Source organism: Antechinus flavipes, chromosome 4, assembly GCF_016432865.1.
Source record: "Antechinus flavipes isolate AdamAnt ecotype Samford, QLD, Australia chromosome 4, AdamAnt_v2, whole genome shotgun sequence".
Classification (NCBI taxonomy): domain Eukaryota; kingdom Metazoa; phylum Chordata; class Mammalia; order Dasyuromorphia; family Dasyuridae; genus Antechinus; species Antechinus flavipes.
The window spans coordinates 16,596,944-16,616,587 of NC_067401.1; the positions used below are offsets into that span (position 1 = coordinate 16,596,944).

General features: G+C 42.9%; 1 protein-coding gene across 2 annotated transcripts; it reads right to left on the bottom strand.

Moving 5' to 3' along the window:
• Nucleotides 1-422: 422 nt before the first annotated feature.
• RHBDD2 (rhomboid domain containing 2) lies at nt 423-10,674 on the bottom strand. Of its 2 annotated transcripts, none has more exons than XM_051991894.1 (4): nt 10,358-10,674; nt 8,557-8,964; nt 2,473-2,623; nt 423-898 (listed from the first exon to the last, which is right to left on the bottom strand). In XM_051991894.1, exons 1-4 carry the CDS (start codon nt 10,575-10,577, stop codon nt 751-753), a joined length of 927 nt encoding a protein of 308 aa, XP_051847854.1. In that variant the 5' UTR covers nt 10,578-10,674; the 3' UTR covers nt 423-750. The 2 variants fall into 2 exon arrangements, with proteins under 2 accessions (XP_051847854.1, XP_051847853.1); XM_051991893.1 differs by having other exon boundaries at nt 423-1,148; nt 10,358-10,620.
• Between the last annotated feature and the right edge of the window lie 8,970 nt (nt 10,675-19,644).

Below are 19,644 nucleotides of genomic sequence, written 5' to 3' on the forward strand. Positions count from 1 at the left end.
AGGAGGACAGAACCCACAGCAAGATGGGGATGGAAGGTCCTCTTTTCCTTTGGCAGGAGCTCAGTTATCAGCCTCCACTGCCTAATTTCAACCCTTTTAAGTTTGTAGTTTCGTCTCTCTACCTCTCCCCTCCAACAAGTCTGAATTAATCAAAGGAAAGAAAAGTGCCCTACACGGATCTCTGCTATTCTCAGTCTTTCCCTGAAGATAAAACTGCAGTTAGCAAAGCCTCGAGCCAACCAAGAACCATCCATTGCCTTCTTAGGGTTGTGGCCTTTACTGGTACTGGTGCAGTATTGGTGCCAGTCCCGCCCACAGCAGCCTCCACTCTCCAAGTCCTGTCAAAGCAGGCTGTGTCCACTGGACGGAGCTCAGTGTCCCAGCCCTCTTCTCTACTAAAAAACAAAGCAAGTGTCAAGTACTTGTGTTGGATCTTTACATTTTTAATAAAAAATAATTAACACAGTACATTGGTCCAAACTCCCAGGGATCATGCTTTACTATAAAATTTATGTTGACCCAGCTCATTAGCTCCAGGCCAGAAGAGGTTGGGAGAACATGGTGTGGTGATCTGGGGAATGAAGGGCAAAGTACACACATACACACACACACACACGGGCTATTACACAAAACATCAAAGAGGAAAGCTAACGAGAAGCAGCCAGTGGCCACACAGGAGTTTCAGCCCAGAGGGGACAGGTTGCTGTGGTGGCTTGACCCACGAAGTCTCCTTGTGGAAAGGGCAAGGACTCAGACGTGGTGAGTCGAGGCTGCTCTCCTCGAGAGTCCGTCATTGCATCTGGACCCTTGACCCCTCCGTGGGCGCTGAGATTGCGCTGTCGCCCAGGATCGGCTGCCCTGGCCCTTGGCAGACTGGAGGCTGTGGCGGGCAGCTCCCCTGGGAAGGGCAGGAGACAGCGGGGTAGAAGTTAGAGGAGGCAGGAGCAAAGCCGAAGGGGTTCTGCACATAAAACTGGCCAGAAGCTGGGTGGTAGGGAGGTGGGGCAGGTGGGCTCCTAGGTTCATTGTTTGGCCAGGATGCCAATCTCTGGCTGTTGTCATGTTGCTGCATCTGAATGACCTGGAGGGTCGGCATGGGGTAAGAGTGATAATTCTGTGTAGGGTAGGATCCTGGGACTGGATTAATCCTAAAATGGGCCAAGAGAAAGAAGTAGTCATTACATTTGACATTGATAAGTACAAACAGCTCCAAAAAGAAAAGGGGAAAAAACCCTTCAGTACTAGTATATATATTTGGGCTTAATACACACATACATACATATATATATGCTAGTACCCAAGGGCTTTTTACGTAACTATATAGACCTAGATATACATAAATATATCTATGTCTATATAATGGTTTGCTGAAAACAGTTATAGTCAGTTTTAGTGACTACTCATTGCCAAATGTAGAGAACAGGTGGTCTCCATAAGGGGAGAGAGGCCCAGAGAAGGTAACGACTTCCTCAAGATCCCATTAATCTGTGGGGGAGCTAGCAGGTCCATGACTAAGTTGACGAGCCCCAATACCTTCTGAGGGTCGAAAATGATCTGAGGCCCTTCGGAGGCTCAACCTACTCATGTGCAGCCAGAGTTTCCGGTTGTGGAAAAAGGAGCAGCAGGAACAAAAATTCAGCTACAAACCTAAATGGAGCTGGCCATTTTTATGCTCTCTTCCCTCCAGGGCCATTCCTAGAGTTAGGAACCAGAAGTAAAATGGACAAGTCTGCTCTGTTCTTCTTATTCTCCTCCCCAGCCCCCAGAGAGAGATGGTCTCATGGTTCACAGCCAGGAAAAGGGCTCGAGGAGCTGCCAAAGCCCCTTGGGGAATGAGGCGTCCCGACCTCAGCCAGGGCCTCAGAGTCCAAGGTCCACTAGTGGGCCATGCGCCCCCCAGTGGCTCACAATGGCGGGCTTACAAGGGGCACCCACTTGGCTCTTCTGGCAGGATTTGAAAAAAGGATTGTTGCTGGGGAGAGACAGAAGAAACAGTCTCCACATATTCTAGTCTAGAGAGGATCCAAACAGAGAAGGAAGCGGTTGGGAAATCATTGTGTACCTTGTCCCCACTCCTTGATGTCTGCATTGCTGAGCAACTCACCTGCCTTTGAAACCCACTCCTGCTGGTTCTCCTCCTCAGCCAGCCCAGCCTGGCTGGAGGGGCTGGAGGCAGTTTCAGAGACATCCCAAACCTCACGCTGGCCTTCTCCTGCTTCGTCCACCCAACATGTGTTTCGGATCACACGCAAGCACTTCTGAATTCCCCCCTTTTCATCCCAGGATAATGCCAGGAAACTCATCCGAGACTAAGACATCCTTGCCCAGGTTTCCAAAGACCCCATCCCAGGGCTGGGCCCCGATTCTCCATCCATTTCCCCTCCCCTAGCCAGAGGTCACAGCCTACCACACCCAGGAAAGCCGGGACCCCAGCAGTCCCTCTAGGAAAAGCGGGGCAAGTCAGGTACTTACTTCCTGGTCTGGATAGCTCTTCTTTCAACTGAAGATCCTGAAACATAGTTGAGCACCGTGGCCCGCCTCAACAGACTGAAGGGGAACTTGTGATCGAGTTTCAGTGCAACTGACTCGGAGAGATCAAGGCACGAGCAGTACCCAAGACCATCTGAGCAGCGGGTTAAGAACAATGGAAGCACCTCGTGGAGGCTCTAAAATGCTCCCCAGCCCAGGCCTCACTGATTCCGGGTTTTCAAGTTTACTGAAAAAGCAGATCGAGGGCTAAGCCATGCCAGGAGTTCAGATGTCACCCGATTCTCACCATCCCCTGGCGCCTCAGGAGCTCCTTTAAGACTTATTTACCATGTTTGTCCAGTGATCTCCATGGCACACAATGCGATTACAGATCTTTGGACAGCTTGGCTAACAAAGTGTTACGAATCCTGAGTCACAAAGCACTGTCTCCTCTCAATAGTAACTGGCCCTCTAAGAGCTGACACGGGATGGAGCAGGGTTCTCCAACAACCCTACTCAGTGTGGCTCACAATGGCCCATCAACGTGGCTGGGTCCAATACCCTCTCACCAGATCATACCATGAAGCCATTAGATGAAAGAATCACTAAGCAAAGGTGAAACAGGAAAGTACCCACTGCTTTCCAAAGGGCCCTGAAATTCTTCTTTTTAATTTTTTTTTTTTTTTTTTTTGCTGAGACAATTGGGGTTAAGTGACTTGCCCAGGGTCACACCTAGGAAGTGTTAAGTGTCTGAGGTTGGATTAGATCTCAGGTCCTCCTGACTCCAGGGCCAGCACTCTATCCACTTCACCCTCTAGCTGCCCCCAAACTCTTCCATCTTTAAGCAGTCTTGAACCATTCCAGAATGAACCAGAACCTCCTCTGGATGCTGACCAGGGAGGTGCTCCTCTGAACTCGCAGCTGGTCGACAAGATGCTGCTGCTAGCTACCATGTGTATTTTTAAAATGTTTTGTTGATAGAGAATAAACTTTCCAATGATTCTCATTACTCATTAATATGCATCAGCTCTTTCCAATTACCTAGGAAATAGTGCCTAAAGGCTCAGCATTGTAGGCCTTCCCCAAAGGCTTCCAGAAAAAGCTTCTCGGTTTCCCTTCCTCTTAGCCCCTCCTGCCAAATCACACAGCTCACAGTCCCTGGCACTTGCCTTGACCTTCCCACTTGTACAATTTCTGAGGCTTGAGGTTGCACCTGCTCTCTCTTTTCCATTTCTACAGCTAGAAATGTGCTTTCTCTGCTTTTTCCCTTCTCAGGTCTCTCAGAATGCCATTTCTTTCTCCCAAATCCTCCAGACAGGGCCTAGACCTGAGATGGAGTGCTTCCAGATGAAGATCAGGCTGCTAACTTCTCTGCAACTTTCATGGCTGAGCATCTCAATATGATGATGAAAATAGCTGATTTTGTGTAAACTGTTTGCAAGTTATTTCTACCTTCTGTATCTACTATGACATATTTAACATGTATAGGACTGCTTGCCATCTGGGGGAGGGGGTGGAGGGAGGGAGGGAAAAATCAGAACAGAAGTGAGTGCAAGGGATAATGCTGTAAAAAATTATCCTGTCATGGGTTCTGTCAATAAAAAGTTATTAAAAAAAGAAAGAAAAAAAAATAGCTGATTTTGAAACCTCAAAGGATTCCCATAGCATCCTTGGGGAACAACTGGCCTCCATGAAGATCCTTTTCCTAACCAGTCCTTCTTTTAGAGAGGAAAATTAAAGATCAGGAATAAATGACCTGAACATCATTTGGTTAGTTCAGTCAGGTTTCCCTAAGGGCATCTAGAGACAAAAAGAGAGGAATGGGGGAGATCTGGTCAAGTTGTCCTGCTAAGAGACTTCCTAGAAAGAAAAAAGGAACCAGCAGGGCATACTCTGTCCTTGACTGCACAATAAGCTCTGAAGAAGTGCAGTGTGGGGAAAGGCCTTGGAAAAAATAAGTTCATAGGAAGATCTCATCTCATTTTCTCTGGCAGAATGTCCCCTAATCTTTCTCTTGCTAATCACTTCCTCTATCCTTGAAACCTATAAATACACCCTTCTCCTCCATCTTTCAAAAATCTTCTTTTGGTCTGCCACCTCCTTTTCCTACTCAGTCAAATTTTTAGAAAAAGCAATTTATACTTGTTGCTTGTTAGCTTTTCTCTCATTTGCTCCCAGAAGGTTTGAAATTTTGCTCCCACCTTTTACTCAGTTCAAATTGCTTAAGTGAAGGTTACCAAGGATCTTTTCCCTCCCCAAACCAGTGCTTTTCTCAGGCCTTATCTGTTTCCCCTCCCCCCTTAACTGAATTTTTTTTACTTGTTAAATATCCCAATTACTTTTTGATCTGATGGGGAGGGGGAGAGTAATGGGAAAATAAGTCCCCTAGAAAGTTACAGACAATTCCAATTTAGGGAACTCCCAGCTAGCAAAGACCTTCTATCAAAGCAACTCTGTCATTGTTCTATAATTTATGGTCTTAGAGAACTGCCTAGGGTATTGAGAAATTATTTTGTGGAGGGTCACAGAGCCAACTTGTGGGAGAAAACGGAGCTGAGTGAGACCTTCCAGACTTTAAAAGCTAGACGTCTATCTTAATATTTCGTGTTGCCTTAAAAGAATTCAAATACTAAGTACAAGTAAAAGTAAAATGATTTTATGGCATTTACATTTTGTGTGAAGCCTTCTTCCTCAGCACCACTGTAAAATCCCATGACATCTGACTGTTAAAATGGTATGCAAGGAGTAAACAGGCCTGCTAAATATTTCTTATTAACTTATAATGACAAATATTAATACATTCATTATCGAAAGAAATAGTCTCTACTCATAATTTCTAGATTCTAAGCACTTACTGTTTACTGTATTGAAATTGTTTAAAAATTATTTTTGCATTTTCTGCCCCCTGTGCGGCTTCTACTCTGCCGACTCTCCTCTGTCTCTCAGACAAGCTCCTTTGAGGTCTGGGGCATCTAGGCTCTTCCTGTCTGGCCACTTTTTCTTTCTCCTTTTCTGGATCATCACTTGGATCTCAGCAGCTACTTGTAGGTGTGGAGGAAGGCTTTGTCCTGGCTCCTCTTCTCTCTTGACCTACTCTGTCATTTCATCAGCTCCCAAGGATTCAATTATCTTCTCCCTAGAAAAGACTCTCAGATCTAGGCAGCCAGCTCTGCAAAGCCACCTACCTAACAAACCCATCAAACTGCATGTTCCAGAAGAAGCTCAAACTCCATATGTCTAAAATAGAATTCATTTTAACTTTCCTAATTTCTGTTTTATTCTACCATTCTTCCAGTCCCCCAGCTTTGAAATCTCAGTGTCATCTTCAATCGTCTTCTTTCCAACCACATCCATCTAACTATAATTTTTTTCCTTTTATTTCCAATCCCATCACTAGCACCCCAATTTAGGTTACTCATCACCTCTCACTTGGATTTTCTGAACAGTTTCCGAAACAGTTTCCCTGGGATAAAGTCTCTCCTTTTGCAATTTACACCCCTCATCCTAGGGACTTCAACTACTCCCTCAAATATCCTAACTTTCCAATTCAATCATAACTCATTTCCCATGACCCACTCCTTCAGCCTACTACAACTTGCCAGAGATGGCAAACTGCATCCATAAATATTCACATTCATGTCTCTGAAATTCCTTTATCTAATTGCATTATTCTACTTTTCCCTCTCAACCGTAAACCCTGTGCTCGTTACTCACAACTCTGTGGTCCCCGTAGTCCTCAGTCCTCAAGGTCGCTCTTGGCTTTGACTTCTCTCCATATGTCTACATGTAACTCAATCTGGAGAAACTGACAAATCTATGCTAATGGTCCACCAACACTGACATGACAAAACCTGAACGAGGCAATCCTTTTACACCTCCCTACTCAGTTCAGTACTTTCCCCACTAGAGTATTTTTTGAAATCCTTTCACCCCTTCTCAAACCTTCCATGGTTCTCTCTTCTCCCATTCTTTTCACCTCACCTCACTCACGTCTCCTCATTGTCCCCAAGGGGACTTTCCCCTTGTCAAGGCAAGCAATCCCAATCTATTCAGTCTTCTCCAGTAAATCACCCTTTCCATGTCTACTTTCCAGTACTCCTTGTCTGCTGATTGCTTCCTTGTTTACAAGTATGCTCAATTTTCCCCATCTTTGAAACACCTGCATTTGGTCCACTCGTCCCCATTATTTCTCTCCTTTTTGCAGCTAAATTCTTTGCAAAGGCCAACTACAATAGGTGCCTTCACTTCCTTTCTTCTCATTCTCTTTGTAACTCTCTGGCTTCTGATCTCATTAACCTCTTTCTACTATTCCTCATCGCTATTCTTCCCAAAGTTTTTATTTTATTTTTAAGAGACTCTTTTATTATTAAGAAATTTAACAATCTTAATCAAATCCAATGGCCTTTTCTCTGAAGCTTTTTTCTGCCAAGAGCCATTTGGATATTTATTACATCATTTGCAGGCCACACAAAATCATCAATTTATAGAACTCAAGCAGTGCGAGGTGTTTGTACCCAGCTTTCACTTCATCTTGGCAGGGCCAAACCCAATGATATTCCTCACCCCTGCTCTATGATCTCTGACATGGTCAGTTATCCTTTTTCTTGACACTCTTCTTTCTGGGTTTCCATGGCACCACGCCCTCCTGATTCTCCTCTCCTGTCTAAGTCACACCCATGAACCTGGAGAATTCCCAGGGCTTTCTTACGGGCCCTTTTTCCTTCTTCCTCAATACTATTTCATTGGTCAATGTCATCTTCCATAGATTCAATGATTACTTCTATGCTGATAATTCTCAAATCTGGATCCAACTAGATATTAATCTTTCTCCTGACATCCAGTTTTAGATCACTATCTGCCAAAACTGAATATAAAATAGACATCTTAAACTCAACATTGCCAAAAACTGAACTTGATGCTTTTCTCCTCAAACTCTCCCCTCTCCCAAACTTCTCTATTACTGTTGAAATCACCAACACCCTCTTGGACACTCACTCTTGAACCCAAATGCAGTCTTCTGCTGCTCCCTCTCCCAGTGACCTCATTATCTATTCAGTTATCAAGAGCTGTCACTTCTCCCTTTGTCACTTTTCTCACATAGGCCCCCTTTTCTCTTTAGAGGCTGCCCCAACCCTGTCGAGGGCTCCCAATCCCCTAATATTGCAACAGTCTGCTGGCTGGTCTCTCTGCCTCAAGCCTGTTCCCGCTCTGCTCCATCCTCTACATCACTGGTAATCCCATTTTGCTAAAGTCCAAGTTTTCTTGCATCCTTTCAGCTCTAATCAATTAACTCCAGTGGTTCCCTGTTACTCTTACCTGGTTTATAGACACGTGTTTTACCCCCATGCTCAGCAGACGCCTGCCACACAGTAGGCACTTTATAAATGCTGGACTGTCCTGCCAAAGGGATCAGCTTGGAGCACAGGTCTGAACCTGATCCACTGACTTCTTGCTGCCTCTAGGGCCAAATGCAAACTCTTGGTTGGCATTCAAGGCCCACCACACTCTGACTCCAGAGACTTTGGAGACCGATTGCAAACACACGCTATGTCCAGTCCAATTAGGTTCCTGCCATCCACAGGTACATTCTCTCTCCTGTCTCTAAACCTTTGCACTGGCTGTTCTGGGAATGTCCTCCTTACTCACTGGGTTCCCTTCCTGAAAATCTCAAGCACTGTCTTCACCAAAATGTTTTTCCTGATGCCTCTGTCCAATGGTAGTTAGCTACTATTTGGACTCATGTTGTCTCTCAAGAGAACAGAACTTCCTTGAGATTGGAATTGTTTTATTCTTGTCTTATCTTCAGTGCCTAGAACGATAGCTGGTATTTAAGGGGTGATACAGGGAAGAATTTCCTTAAAACCTCTAAAGGCTCTCCCTCAGATCTGCCTCACATTTTTCCTCTTTAAAATGAGCCCCCTTCATCAATTCCCTATAAAGCAGGAAGGAAGGTGGCTATATTGACCCAGTGTCAATCAATGAATCCAGCCCCCTCTCTCAAGGTCCATGGCTTTATCTGCTACATTCCCCGGTCTACCAAGACTGGCGTTTCCCACTTTTCACTAAGACCCCCTTTTATAAGGATACAAATAAAGCCAATGAAGAGTCCACAGATGTTGCTGAGGAAAGAGGTTTGGGGAATAAACCAGGAGGCAAATAACAGGAGCCAAGGTATCACTGAGGCCGAAACGGGGACCCCAAAGAATAAAGTTCTTCTCATTCTAGTTCGGATGGAGCTGACACCCAACATGGCAAAAGCCACTGGAGTAAAACCCCTGGGGTCTTCTACTCCTCCAAAGCCAGCCAGAGCCCAGAGGGTTTCCAGCAGGACGAAGAGAAGGGCAGAAAAGAAAGCGAAGACCAAGGTGAAGAAACTGTGGCGCACAGTGCCCACACTCTTCTCAAAGCTGCCAGCAAAGCGCCAGATGATGACGAGACCAGAGAGCAAGGAGAGGGGATGCTCATAGACCAGAATGTAGGTTATCAGCCTGTAAACTGAGAAGGCGATTGGTTTAGGAAGACAAGGGTGGGGCTACCTGGAAGTGGGTGAGCCAGGTGACAACCCACCCAGGAAGGTCCACAGGCCGGGAGGATAATCAGGAACCCAAACTAGTCTGGTCCAAGTGTGGGCAGGCCTGAGGGCAGGGCCAGACCAGTCCTAAGGCTCCTGGACTCTGCCAGTCGTTCTTTCCTAAGCACCTCAACCGCCTCAAATAAGCCAAAGCACGCTCCCAGCAGGGGGAGCTCTGGATCTGCGGGCTTGGCCATCTTTTTCCCGGTAAGGTTCGGATGCTGACCTAGCTCCCAGGGGGTGGGTTTAGCTAACTATGACTGCTTCAGGCTGTCCACGGAAAGCATAAGGCACTTAATCCCTGGTGTGCCCTTCTCAGCCGAGGTTATGCGGACCTCTCCTCACATAGCAGGGGTTTAAGGAAGAAAAAAAATGACCCCGAAAATCGAGGCTGGAAAAAGATTTATGAATGATAAAATGGAGCCACTCCACATCTTTCTGGCCTTGCTAGGACAAGGATTTTTGTGGAGAAGGAACAGCAAATGACGTCCTTCTCAAAAAGCCTCTGTTCAAGTAGGGGCTTAAAGCGCACCAGGAATTCCCTGGATTCTCTCCATTTTTATTCCTTCCAACAACCTAGGGCCCCGGGGCCTGCCTTCAAGCCCAAACTCCAGCTTCCTCTCCTCAATGGAAGGTGTGAATTGTAAGCGCGGAAGGGCCGCCGCCTGGCCCAGGCCGGCGCTTTGCACCAGTAGGTGAGGTGGTACCGCCTACCTCTGGCGCCAAGTGGATAACAGGTATCTGGGCAGGAAGGGAGGATGAAGATGGACGCCTACTCATTCAGTCCTTTCAGAGCTGAGGATGGGCAAGAGGATGGAAGGGGCAGTGACGCTCTCCTGAGAGGCAGGAATGAGAAGGGCTTCCTGGGGGAGACAGGCATGCGGGGTTGGAGGGACGCGGCAGGAGGGTGGGTCCGGGTGAGGGGAGAGGAGCTGGGGGAGGGGCGGGGATGCGGCAGGGAATGAATGAGATGACTGGCAGGGTGGGCGTGGGCGGCAAGGACCAAAGAAAGGGGGTCAAAACCAATGGGAGAAGGACAAAGACTTAGTGGTTTCGGGGTGAAGACGTGCAGGTGGTGGGATGGAGGAGGGGCATGGTCGTATGAGAGTGGGGGCGAGGATGCGCGGGTGTCCTAACAGTGGGGTGGGGGAGGGGCGGGCTGCAGTGGCGGGTGGGGTTCGGGAGGCGGGGCGTGGATGTGCGGCGGCGGATGGGGGAGGGGCGCAGCTCGGAGGTAGGGCGGGGTACGGGAATGGGGGAGGGGGTCACGGATCCTCCCGGGGCCCGGAGCCCGGCCAGGGGCGACAGCTCTCTCACCTTCCCAGTCTCGCCGTAAGGCCGCAGGCCGCAGAGCTAAGCCCGAAGGGGGCAGCGGCACCTCCGGTTCCCCGGGCGGCGGCGGCGGGGGCGGCAGCAGGAGTCGGGGCGCGGACACGAGCAGGGACAGTAGCGCCGTGAGGAAGGAGGCGGACGGTACCTCGGGGCACCGGCCTCCCCCGGCAGCCGCCCCCGCCGCCGCCGCCGCCCCCGCCGCCATTCTCCCCTAGCTCGCGCCGCGACCACTTCCGCCTTCGGCTCCAAGTCCTTTAATCTGCTTCCGGGCAGCCGGGCCCGTTACCCCAGCAACCGGAGCGGGGAAGCTACCCTGAAGCCCCGCCCCCTAGCAGCCGGCGCGGCGCGCGCTAAGCAGGCTGGGACGCTTGCGCACGGACAGCTTTTGCGAGCCTCCCGAACAACGTAGCCTGATGCCCATGCGCAGGGCTGGGTTGGGGGCTGGACTTGAAGCGCAGCTGCTGTTGGCCAAGAGAGCTAGTGTTTCTGCGCGAAGAGATGGGGGCGGGAGAACAGGTTTTGTGGCCCAGATGAAAGAGAAATCTGAGAGACAGACACCCACCTCCGAGCGAGCTATGAGTCCCTCCTAGCACGAGCTACGCCCTCTAGCGGCAGACACAGGGGACGGCCTCGCTGGGCAGTGATTTTCTCAAAGCGTGGAGATGCGATCTTTGTTCCGTGCAATTCCAGGATTTCCGAGTTGAATATTATTAAAATTAAGAATATTCACTAATTTGCACACGGTGTTCCAGGCCACTAGTAACTGCACAAGGATCTCTTCTGCCATATCCCCAACAAGTGGTTACTCCAGTTAATAAGAATTTTTAACGTGCCTACTGTGTGCCCCGGGCCGTGGATGGAAATAAAAGGGAAAAAATGATCCCTCCCCTAAGGAGCTTACTTTCTTTTTTTCTTTTTAAAAAAATATTTTCTTTTATTTTATTTAATAATAACTTTATATTGACAGAAGGGAGCTTACTTTCTAATAGGGAGGACAAGTCTTACGAAAATATATACAGTAATGACCAATTCTGACGGACCTGGCCATCCCCAGCAATGAGAGGAACCAAATCAGTTCCAATGCAGCAGTAATGAACTGATCCAGCTGCGCCCAGCGAAAGAACTCTGGGAGGTGACTAAGAACCACTACATAGAATTCCCAATCCCTCTGTTTTTGCCCGCCTGCATTTAGGATTTCCTTCACAGGCTAATTGTACACTATTTCAAAGTCCAGCTCTTTTTGTGCAGCAAAATAACAGTTTGGTCATGTATACTTATTGTGTATCTAATTTATACTTTAATATATTTAACATCTACTGGTCATCCTGCCACCTAGGGGAGGGGGTGGGGGGAAGGAGGGGAAATATTGGAACAAAAGGTTTGGCAATTGTCAATGCTGTAAAGTTACCCATACATATAACTTGTAAATAAAAAGCTACTAAAAAAAGAAAAAGAAACTATATACAGTAAACAATATATATACAAAGTTACTAAATATCAGTTAGTCTGGGAGGGAGCACTCTAGCAATGGGGGGGAGGAGGGTTGAGGAGGAGGATCAGAAAACATGGTGACAGGATACATCTTAAAGGAAGAGAAGGATTTCCTAAAATGAAAGAAAGGGGGGAGTATATTCCAGGCACGGGATTGCCAGTACAAAGGCAAAAGGATGAGAAAGTGTCATGTTTGAAGAGCAAAGATGGGGTGGGTTAGAGAGAGAAGGGAGTGTGACATCCAATGACAATGACAAGAGAGGCTGGCACCGGGTCCAGCTTAGGAAAGGAATTTCTATTTGATCCTAGTGATAGGGAGCTGTTTGAAACGACTGAGAAGGGGGATCACAAGATTAGGTCTATGCTTAAAGGAAATTATTTTGGTAGCAGAGTTCAGTGGGGAGAGATTCAAATCAGGAAAACTAGTTAGGAAACTTTCAGTAAATCGGGTGTGAAGCAATGAGGATCTGCAAAAGGTGTCGTTTGTCCTGGTTCTCAAAGAGGTGAGGACATGCAAGTGAATTGAATCGAGGGAGAGCTGTGCAAGGTCACCAACCTCATTTTCCTTTCTGGAGTTCTGTGGAAACCGCACTGTGATTTTCTTGGCTCAGACTAACTACCGATGTCATAAAAGAATGAAAAAGTATTATTCAGCCCACAAAGAAAGGTTGAGGGATTTCCATCTGGGATTGAGGGCTGTTTTGTTTTGTTTTTACAAAGTTTGGCAATACATGAAGGGCCCTTTTTGTATACTTGAAGTAGTGTGGTTGTGAACATGATTTCCTTAACATCTTAACAAGGGCTGATTGACTAGTAAAAGTTGATGCAAAGAAGCCCCACAAAGAAAGCAATATAGCCGGATGATTCCAGCAGATGGCAGCAGGGGGTCAGAGGAACATCGGTGAATGGCATTTGAATAGCCACTTCTCAGAAGAGAGGGATAGTTGGAAGGGAGGTGAACGCCCCAACAGCAGTTCTTGGAAAAGAACAAAAACTCCAGGATAGCCCCAGGGGGCAAGGTTATCTGAAAAGTGTTCTCTTTCCCACTGGAGTGAGAATTGTTGAGAGAATGTATCATGTGATAATTGGAGTAGGATGGAGAGCCTTATGATTTGGAAGTGCCTTGGGGTCAGGAAGTCCTAAGTTTAAATTCTTATCAGATCTATGATTCTTGACAACTCATCTAATTTCTTTCCACTTATTTTCCAGATCTGCAAAATGAATATTATAATATCCCCATCACACACAGTTATTGTAAGGATACAGTAAGGTAATATTTCATGGGTAATTTTTCAACACTGACCCTTGCAAAATCTTCTATTCCAAATTTTCCCCTCCTTCCCCCCATCCCCTCCCCTAGATGGCAGGTAGTCCAATACATGTTAAATATGTTAAAATATTTGTTAAATCCAATATATGTATAATATTTATACAGTTATCTTGCTGCACAAGAAAAATCAGATCAAGAAAAGAAAAAAAAAAACCGAGAAAGAAAATAAAATGCAAGCAAAGAACAATAGAAAGAGTGAAAATGCTATGTTGTGATCCACACTCCGTTCCCACAGTCCTATCTCTGGGTGTAGATGGCTTTCTTCATCACTGAACAATTGGTTTAAATCATTTCATTGTTAAAGAGAGCCACGTCCATCAGAATTGATTATCATATAGTCTTCTTGTTTCTGTGTATAATGATCTCCTGGTTCTGTTGATTTCACTCAGCATTAGTTCATGTAAGTCCCTCCAAGCCTCTCTGAAATCATCTTTTGGTCATTTCTTACAAAACAATAATATTCCATAACATTCATATACCATAACTTATTCAGCCATTCTCCAACTGATGGACATTCCTCAGTTTCTACAAAAAGGGATGCTACAAACATTTTTGTACATATGAGTTCCTTTCCCCTCTTTAAGATCTCCCTGGAATATAAGCCCAGCAGAACCACTGCTGGGTCAAACTCTTTGCAAATCTTAAAGCACTATATAAATATTAATTAATATTATTATTGTTTTTCTGTTTTTTTCCTAATTAAAAGCTTTGCTGTTTTGATTCATGGCACCTACCTGGCCCATTGGTAGAAAATTTCCTAAAATGGAAGCTTCATCTATATTTGCATTGCCAGTTGTCTTAACTTTTGACTGAGCACTGGACTTCCATGGCTCTGTAGGAGATAGTGAGGTGAATGATCCTCCCTCACTTAAAATCCAATTCACTGGCAAGTCAAGATGTTACCCTCATAATGTCACTGGGCCTCTTGAGAATGAAGGAGGAACAATTACTATTACAGTTGCCAGAGCTATCTTCATACTTTACCTGGTATGACAAGTCATTCCAGAGACCCATGGAACCCATGCTACACATTTTTTGAGTTCCTGCTAAGTTCTCAATGATTGTGTGTGTGTGTGTGTGTGTGTGTGTGTGTGTGTGTGTGTAATGCAGATTGAACCCTTTCCTAGAGAAAGTGAAAGAATTGGAGGAACACTCTCTAATTGAAATCAGTTACTTGCCAGAAAGAAGTATATCTTCAAAGAATAAGAGTAGTTCAAGAAAAGAGGGGAAAGAATTTAAAGGAGTAAGGAATAGTCTTCACTTGTCAAGAAATTGAAGGGTCATGAAAATAAAAAAAAAGAATATAAAGACCATGGAACTCATAGTAGATATGAAACTCTTTCCATAAAGGAAGAAATGAGATGCTTTGAGGAAGAAAGAGTTTTTTGTGCTAATCAATGAATTTTTTTTCCTATAGCAGTTTCATTTCCAAATATATGTCTTTATATGAGTTATACTTTATATGATCCATTATAAAGAAAATGCATGAAAAAGGGAAAAAGCAACTTGGCAAAGATAAGCAACACATTGACAATGTCTGACAGTATGTGCAATGTACTCTCATTTCTTATGGCAGGACACTATTCCATGACATTCATGCACAGGAGGCAGGGTAGTGCCCTCCAAGGACATGGGTTGAAATGGCTCTGCCATTTACTAACTGTGGGATTGAGCAAATCCTATAACCCTGGTTTTGTCCTCTATAAAATGAGGGGGTTGATTTCATTGATTTCTGAGTTGTTTGCAACACTAAATCTAAGATACTATGATCTGCCCAAATTTGTTTAGTCACTTCCTAACCATTGCGCACAGTGGTTTCCTCCCAAGTTCTACCAAAAAAATTATGCTGACATGACTATTTTTGTATGAACCAGACCTTTCTGTTTTTGACTTTTGGGGGTTATATGCCTACTAATATTATGGCTGAGTCAATGGGTATTTATAGTTTATTGATTTTTTTCTTCTTTAATATAACTCCAGATTTTCCAGGATTATTAATTAGTTTCAGAACTCTTAATTCATAGCACTAAACATGGTGGAACCTAGTTGTCTTTTCACAGTGTTGCTAACATCTACCATTTTCATCCTTCCCAATCTCAGAAAAACAGTGTGATAGTGGATAAACTGCCCACTCATCAGGCTGGGAATACTGCCTCACTGAGGCAACCCGGAGCAACTCATTCCATCTATCTGAGCTTGAACAGGTTGGGTTTGATGATCTCTAAGGTCTTTGCCAGCTTGAAATCTCTAATCCTATCATGGGCATGAAGTGAAACTTAGAATTTCTTTTTCATTTCTGCTGTCATTAGTGAACTGGGGTATTTAAAAATATGGTTATCGCTCACTTGGATTTCTTTTTTTTGTTCTGAAAACGAATTGTTCATAGATTTTGATCACTTTTCTATTGGGGACTGGACCTTGGTCTTATAAATTTGTATCAATTCTTTGCACATCCTGGATATTAAAAATGCACTATTTTCCTGAGGCATAATGGTTAAAGGCTTATAAGAAGGATTTAGAGTTATGAAGACATTTATTCAAACCTTCCCTCTGACATTTATCAGCTGTTTGATATTTTGATTACTATGTCTGCATAATTAATTTCCTTTATAATGCTATTTGAAAGAGGTCTATAGGTTTCACCAGAGTGCCAAAAAAAAAAAAAAATCCATGACACAAAAATGGTTGAAAAGTCTGTATTAGTCCAAAGGACCTTGTGAAAGTGGTTGTGGTTTCATAGATCAAGGTCAAGAATCTCTTGAGAAAAGAACTTAGCCTCACTGTAACCTGGTTCGAGTCATGCTGATTTTCTATGAATTTTTTTTTCCAGCTACGGGAAGGGAAAGGGTGATGTGTACAGAACTCTGGAGGTTGTAGTAGCTACTGCCTGGGCTTACATCCAGAGAACCTAATGGCATCATCTTTTCCTTTGACTAAAAGCATCGACTTCTCCAACTGATTTTTATGTGTGTGATTGTTTGGTCATTTTGGTAGGGTCCAATCCTTCATGACCCCATTTGGAGTTTTCTCAGCAAAGACACTAGAGAGATTTGTCATTTCCTTCTCCAGCTCTTTTTACAGATAAGGAAATTGAGGCAAACAGATGAAATGCATTGCTTAGGGTCACATTGTGTATATTTGAGACATTTGTTCTCAGTTCTTCCTGACTCTAGGCCTGGTACTCTATCCATTGTAACACCTAGATGCCCCTATTTTCATGTATAATGTTATGAAAAAGGAAGGCATTGTTATTATTTCTGATGCTGTTACTAGTTTCACTACCTGAAGAAGTCTCCTTCACTCCGTCCCCTCTATCTCTCTTTATCTCTCTGTTTTTGTCTCTTTTTCTCTTTCTATTTCTTTATTCTCTCTAATGCCTTTTCTCTCTTTCTTTCTCTCTGTGTTTCTTTTCCCATTTTTTTTTCATAAAAGGGTAAGACTTCTTCTTTGTTTATTATTCCAAATAATTTAATTTTGAAATTGATTGATTTTAAAATGTATGGTAGTTTTCACTTGTAAATCCATTTAATTCTGGTGCTTTTTCTTAGGAAGTTCATTTATGGCTTGTTCAATTTTTTAAAAAATGTAATAGATTTATTGAGGTTTTTTTTTCCTCCTGTTAATTTGGGTAGTTTATTTTTTCATTTTATTGGCATAGAATTGGACAAAATAACTCCTAAAATTAATTTTATCTGCATTAGTCATGTATTTGCCTTTTTCATTTTTAATACTAGTGACACTGTTTTTTTTTTTAAAAAATCATATTAACTAATTATTTATTTATTTTACTGTGGCTTTTTAAATTAAAACCAGTGCTTGTTCTATTTATTAATTCAACAATTTTCTTACATTCCTTTTCATTTATCTCACCTTTAATTTTCAGGATTTTTAATTTGCTATTTAATTGGAGACTAAAATTTTTCTTCTTTTAGTTATTAAAATTGAATACCCAATTCATTGATCTGGAAAAGGTACATTTAATATTTCTGCTTTTCTGCATTTGACTATAATTATGCCCTAATATACAGTCAGTTTTTGTGAAGGTCCATGTCCCACTGAGAAAAAAAATATATTCCTTTCAATTCCTATTCAGTTCTCTAGAAGTCTATCTTATCTAGCCTAAGAGTCTATCAATCTTTTTGAATTCTTTTCTTATTTATTTTTGTTTTATCTAGTTCTGAAAGGGTAAAGTTGAAGTTCTCCACTAGTATAGCTTTGCTATTTATTTCCATTTACAATTCAATTACCTTTTTCTTTATAAATCTGGATGCAATAGAATTTGGTACATATATGCATGGTATATATATTTTACTTCATTATCAATTGTACTTTCATCATAATTTAATTTCCCTATTTATCTCTTTTAATTAAATCTATTTTAGCTTTTACTTTGAGTTCATCATTGTTATTCCAGCTTTTTTATATATCAGCTGAAATAGCCCTTTATTTTTATTCCGTGTGGCTCTCATTTTGAAATATGTCTTATAAATAACATGTCAAGTTCTGATTTTTGATCTATTCTACTATTCATTTTTATTTTATGGAAGAATTAATTTCATCCACTTTAAAAGTTATAATTACTAATTGTGTATTTTCCTTTATTCTATTCCCCTCCATTCCCATTGCTTATTCTTCTGTCTTTTTTAGATCCCTCTTCAGAAATCTAATTTACTTTTGACCACTGCTTCCCTAATAAGCACATTTTTTTCTAAGAATCCCTCCCTTATTCTATCCCTTGCTCTTCCTATTTCTCTTTATATTAATATAACTTTTATATACAACTAGATTTCTATCTTACTCCTTTTTAAATTCAGCTCAGATGAGAAAAGGTACCTGCACTGCCTACTCTCTACCCCTTCTTCTCTTTCTTATAGTCTTCAGTTCACATCTCCTTTGTATGAGATAAGGTCTGCTCCATTTTACTCCTCCCAACCCAATTTTATTTTTTTGGATCATCCCATCATAATCAACTCAATCTCAAGCTCACTATCTAAGTATACTTTTTCTAACTACTCTAATAATGGTAACATTCTTACTTTCCCATGTAAGTTTAACCTTATTAAATCCCCTATGATTAGTTTTTTGTGTTTACTTTTGTCTCTCTCAATTCTTATTTTTGACAGTCAAATTTTCTGTTCTGATCTGGTTTTTTTTTTTTGTTTGTTTGTTTGGTTTTGTTTTTTAGGAATGTCTGAAAATCCTTTAATTCATTAAATATCCATTTTTCCCTTGCATGTCCAACTTAACTGAATAGCTTATTCATGGTTGAAAACCCAGAACCTTTGCTCTTTAGAATATCTTATTCCATGTCCTTTAGTCTTTTCATATAGGTGTTGCTAAATCTTTAATATTTGAATTGTTTCTTTTTAGTTGCTTGTAATATTTTCTCCTTGACTTGAGGGCTTTGTAACTTAGCTATGCTGTTTCGCGAGTTTTCACTTAGGATATTTTTCAGGCAGTGCATTGTGGATTTTTTTTTCAATTTCTATTTTACTTTGCGATTCTAAAATCTCAGGGAAGTTTTCCATAAGAATTTCTTGAAGTATAATATCTAGAATTTTTTTTGATTATGCCTTTTAATAGATCAAGAATCTCCTTGATCTGTCTTTTCTAAAACATTTTGCCTAGAATATTGCTTCAGATATGGTTTTATTAGGACATAGTGTCCCAGGACTATCACTTCCTCTTTGTAGAAGCAATGTCTTTCAATGCAAAGATTTTATTAGTTGTGTTTTCTGCCATCTCACATTTTTTATTCATATTTGTAGCATCTCTTAATGCTACCCTAACCTTGTAGCTCCCCCTTAGAGTTACTCTTAAGGCCAGTCCGTGGACGCCATGGCTAGGCCACACTTACCCATCTTCGGGCACCAACCTGGGTCCCATAGAGACAGACTGACCAGGAGGTAGGGTTGAAGTGAAAGAACTTTATTCTTAGGTGGCACATATTTATACCCCACTGAGGATTGGGGGAGGAGAAGGGAGGTCCTCTAGGAACCTGGATGGGCAGGTCATAACGGGATTGGTCCGAGAAGAGGGAGGGAGATGTGCTAGGCTTTTAGAGCATCAAAGAAGGAGATGTGGTACCTGGGGTTAGACACCACTTCTTGGGGCTATGTCCTATCTTCACACAGAACTCACCTGCACCTTGGTATCTTTCAGATCCTGCCTTGAACTGCATTCCTTGTTCCTTGAGGCTTATTAACCCTTACAATATTGAGTTCACAGTCCAAAGAAACCTCATGATATTTTCCAGATGAACTACTGTCAACCATCATCTTATACATGTGAAGGTAATTTTTTTTTAAACTTGTGCAAGACTCAATTTGTCCCTATGGAATTTCATCTTATTAGATTCAGTCCAATGATCCGACCTAAAGTCTATTTCAGTCTTGTCATCTAGCAGAGTTATTTCCTCCCAGATTGTTATTTGAATAATAAAGAAGCAAAT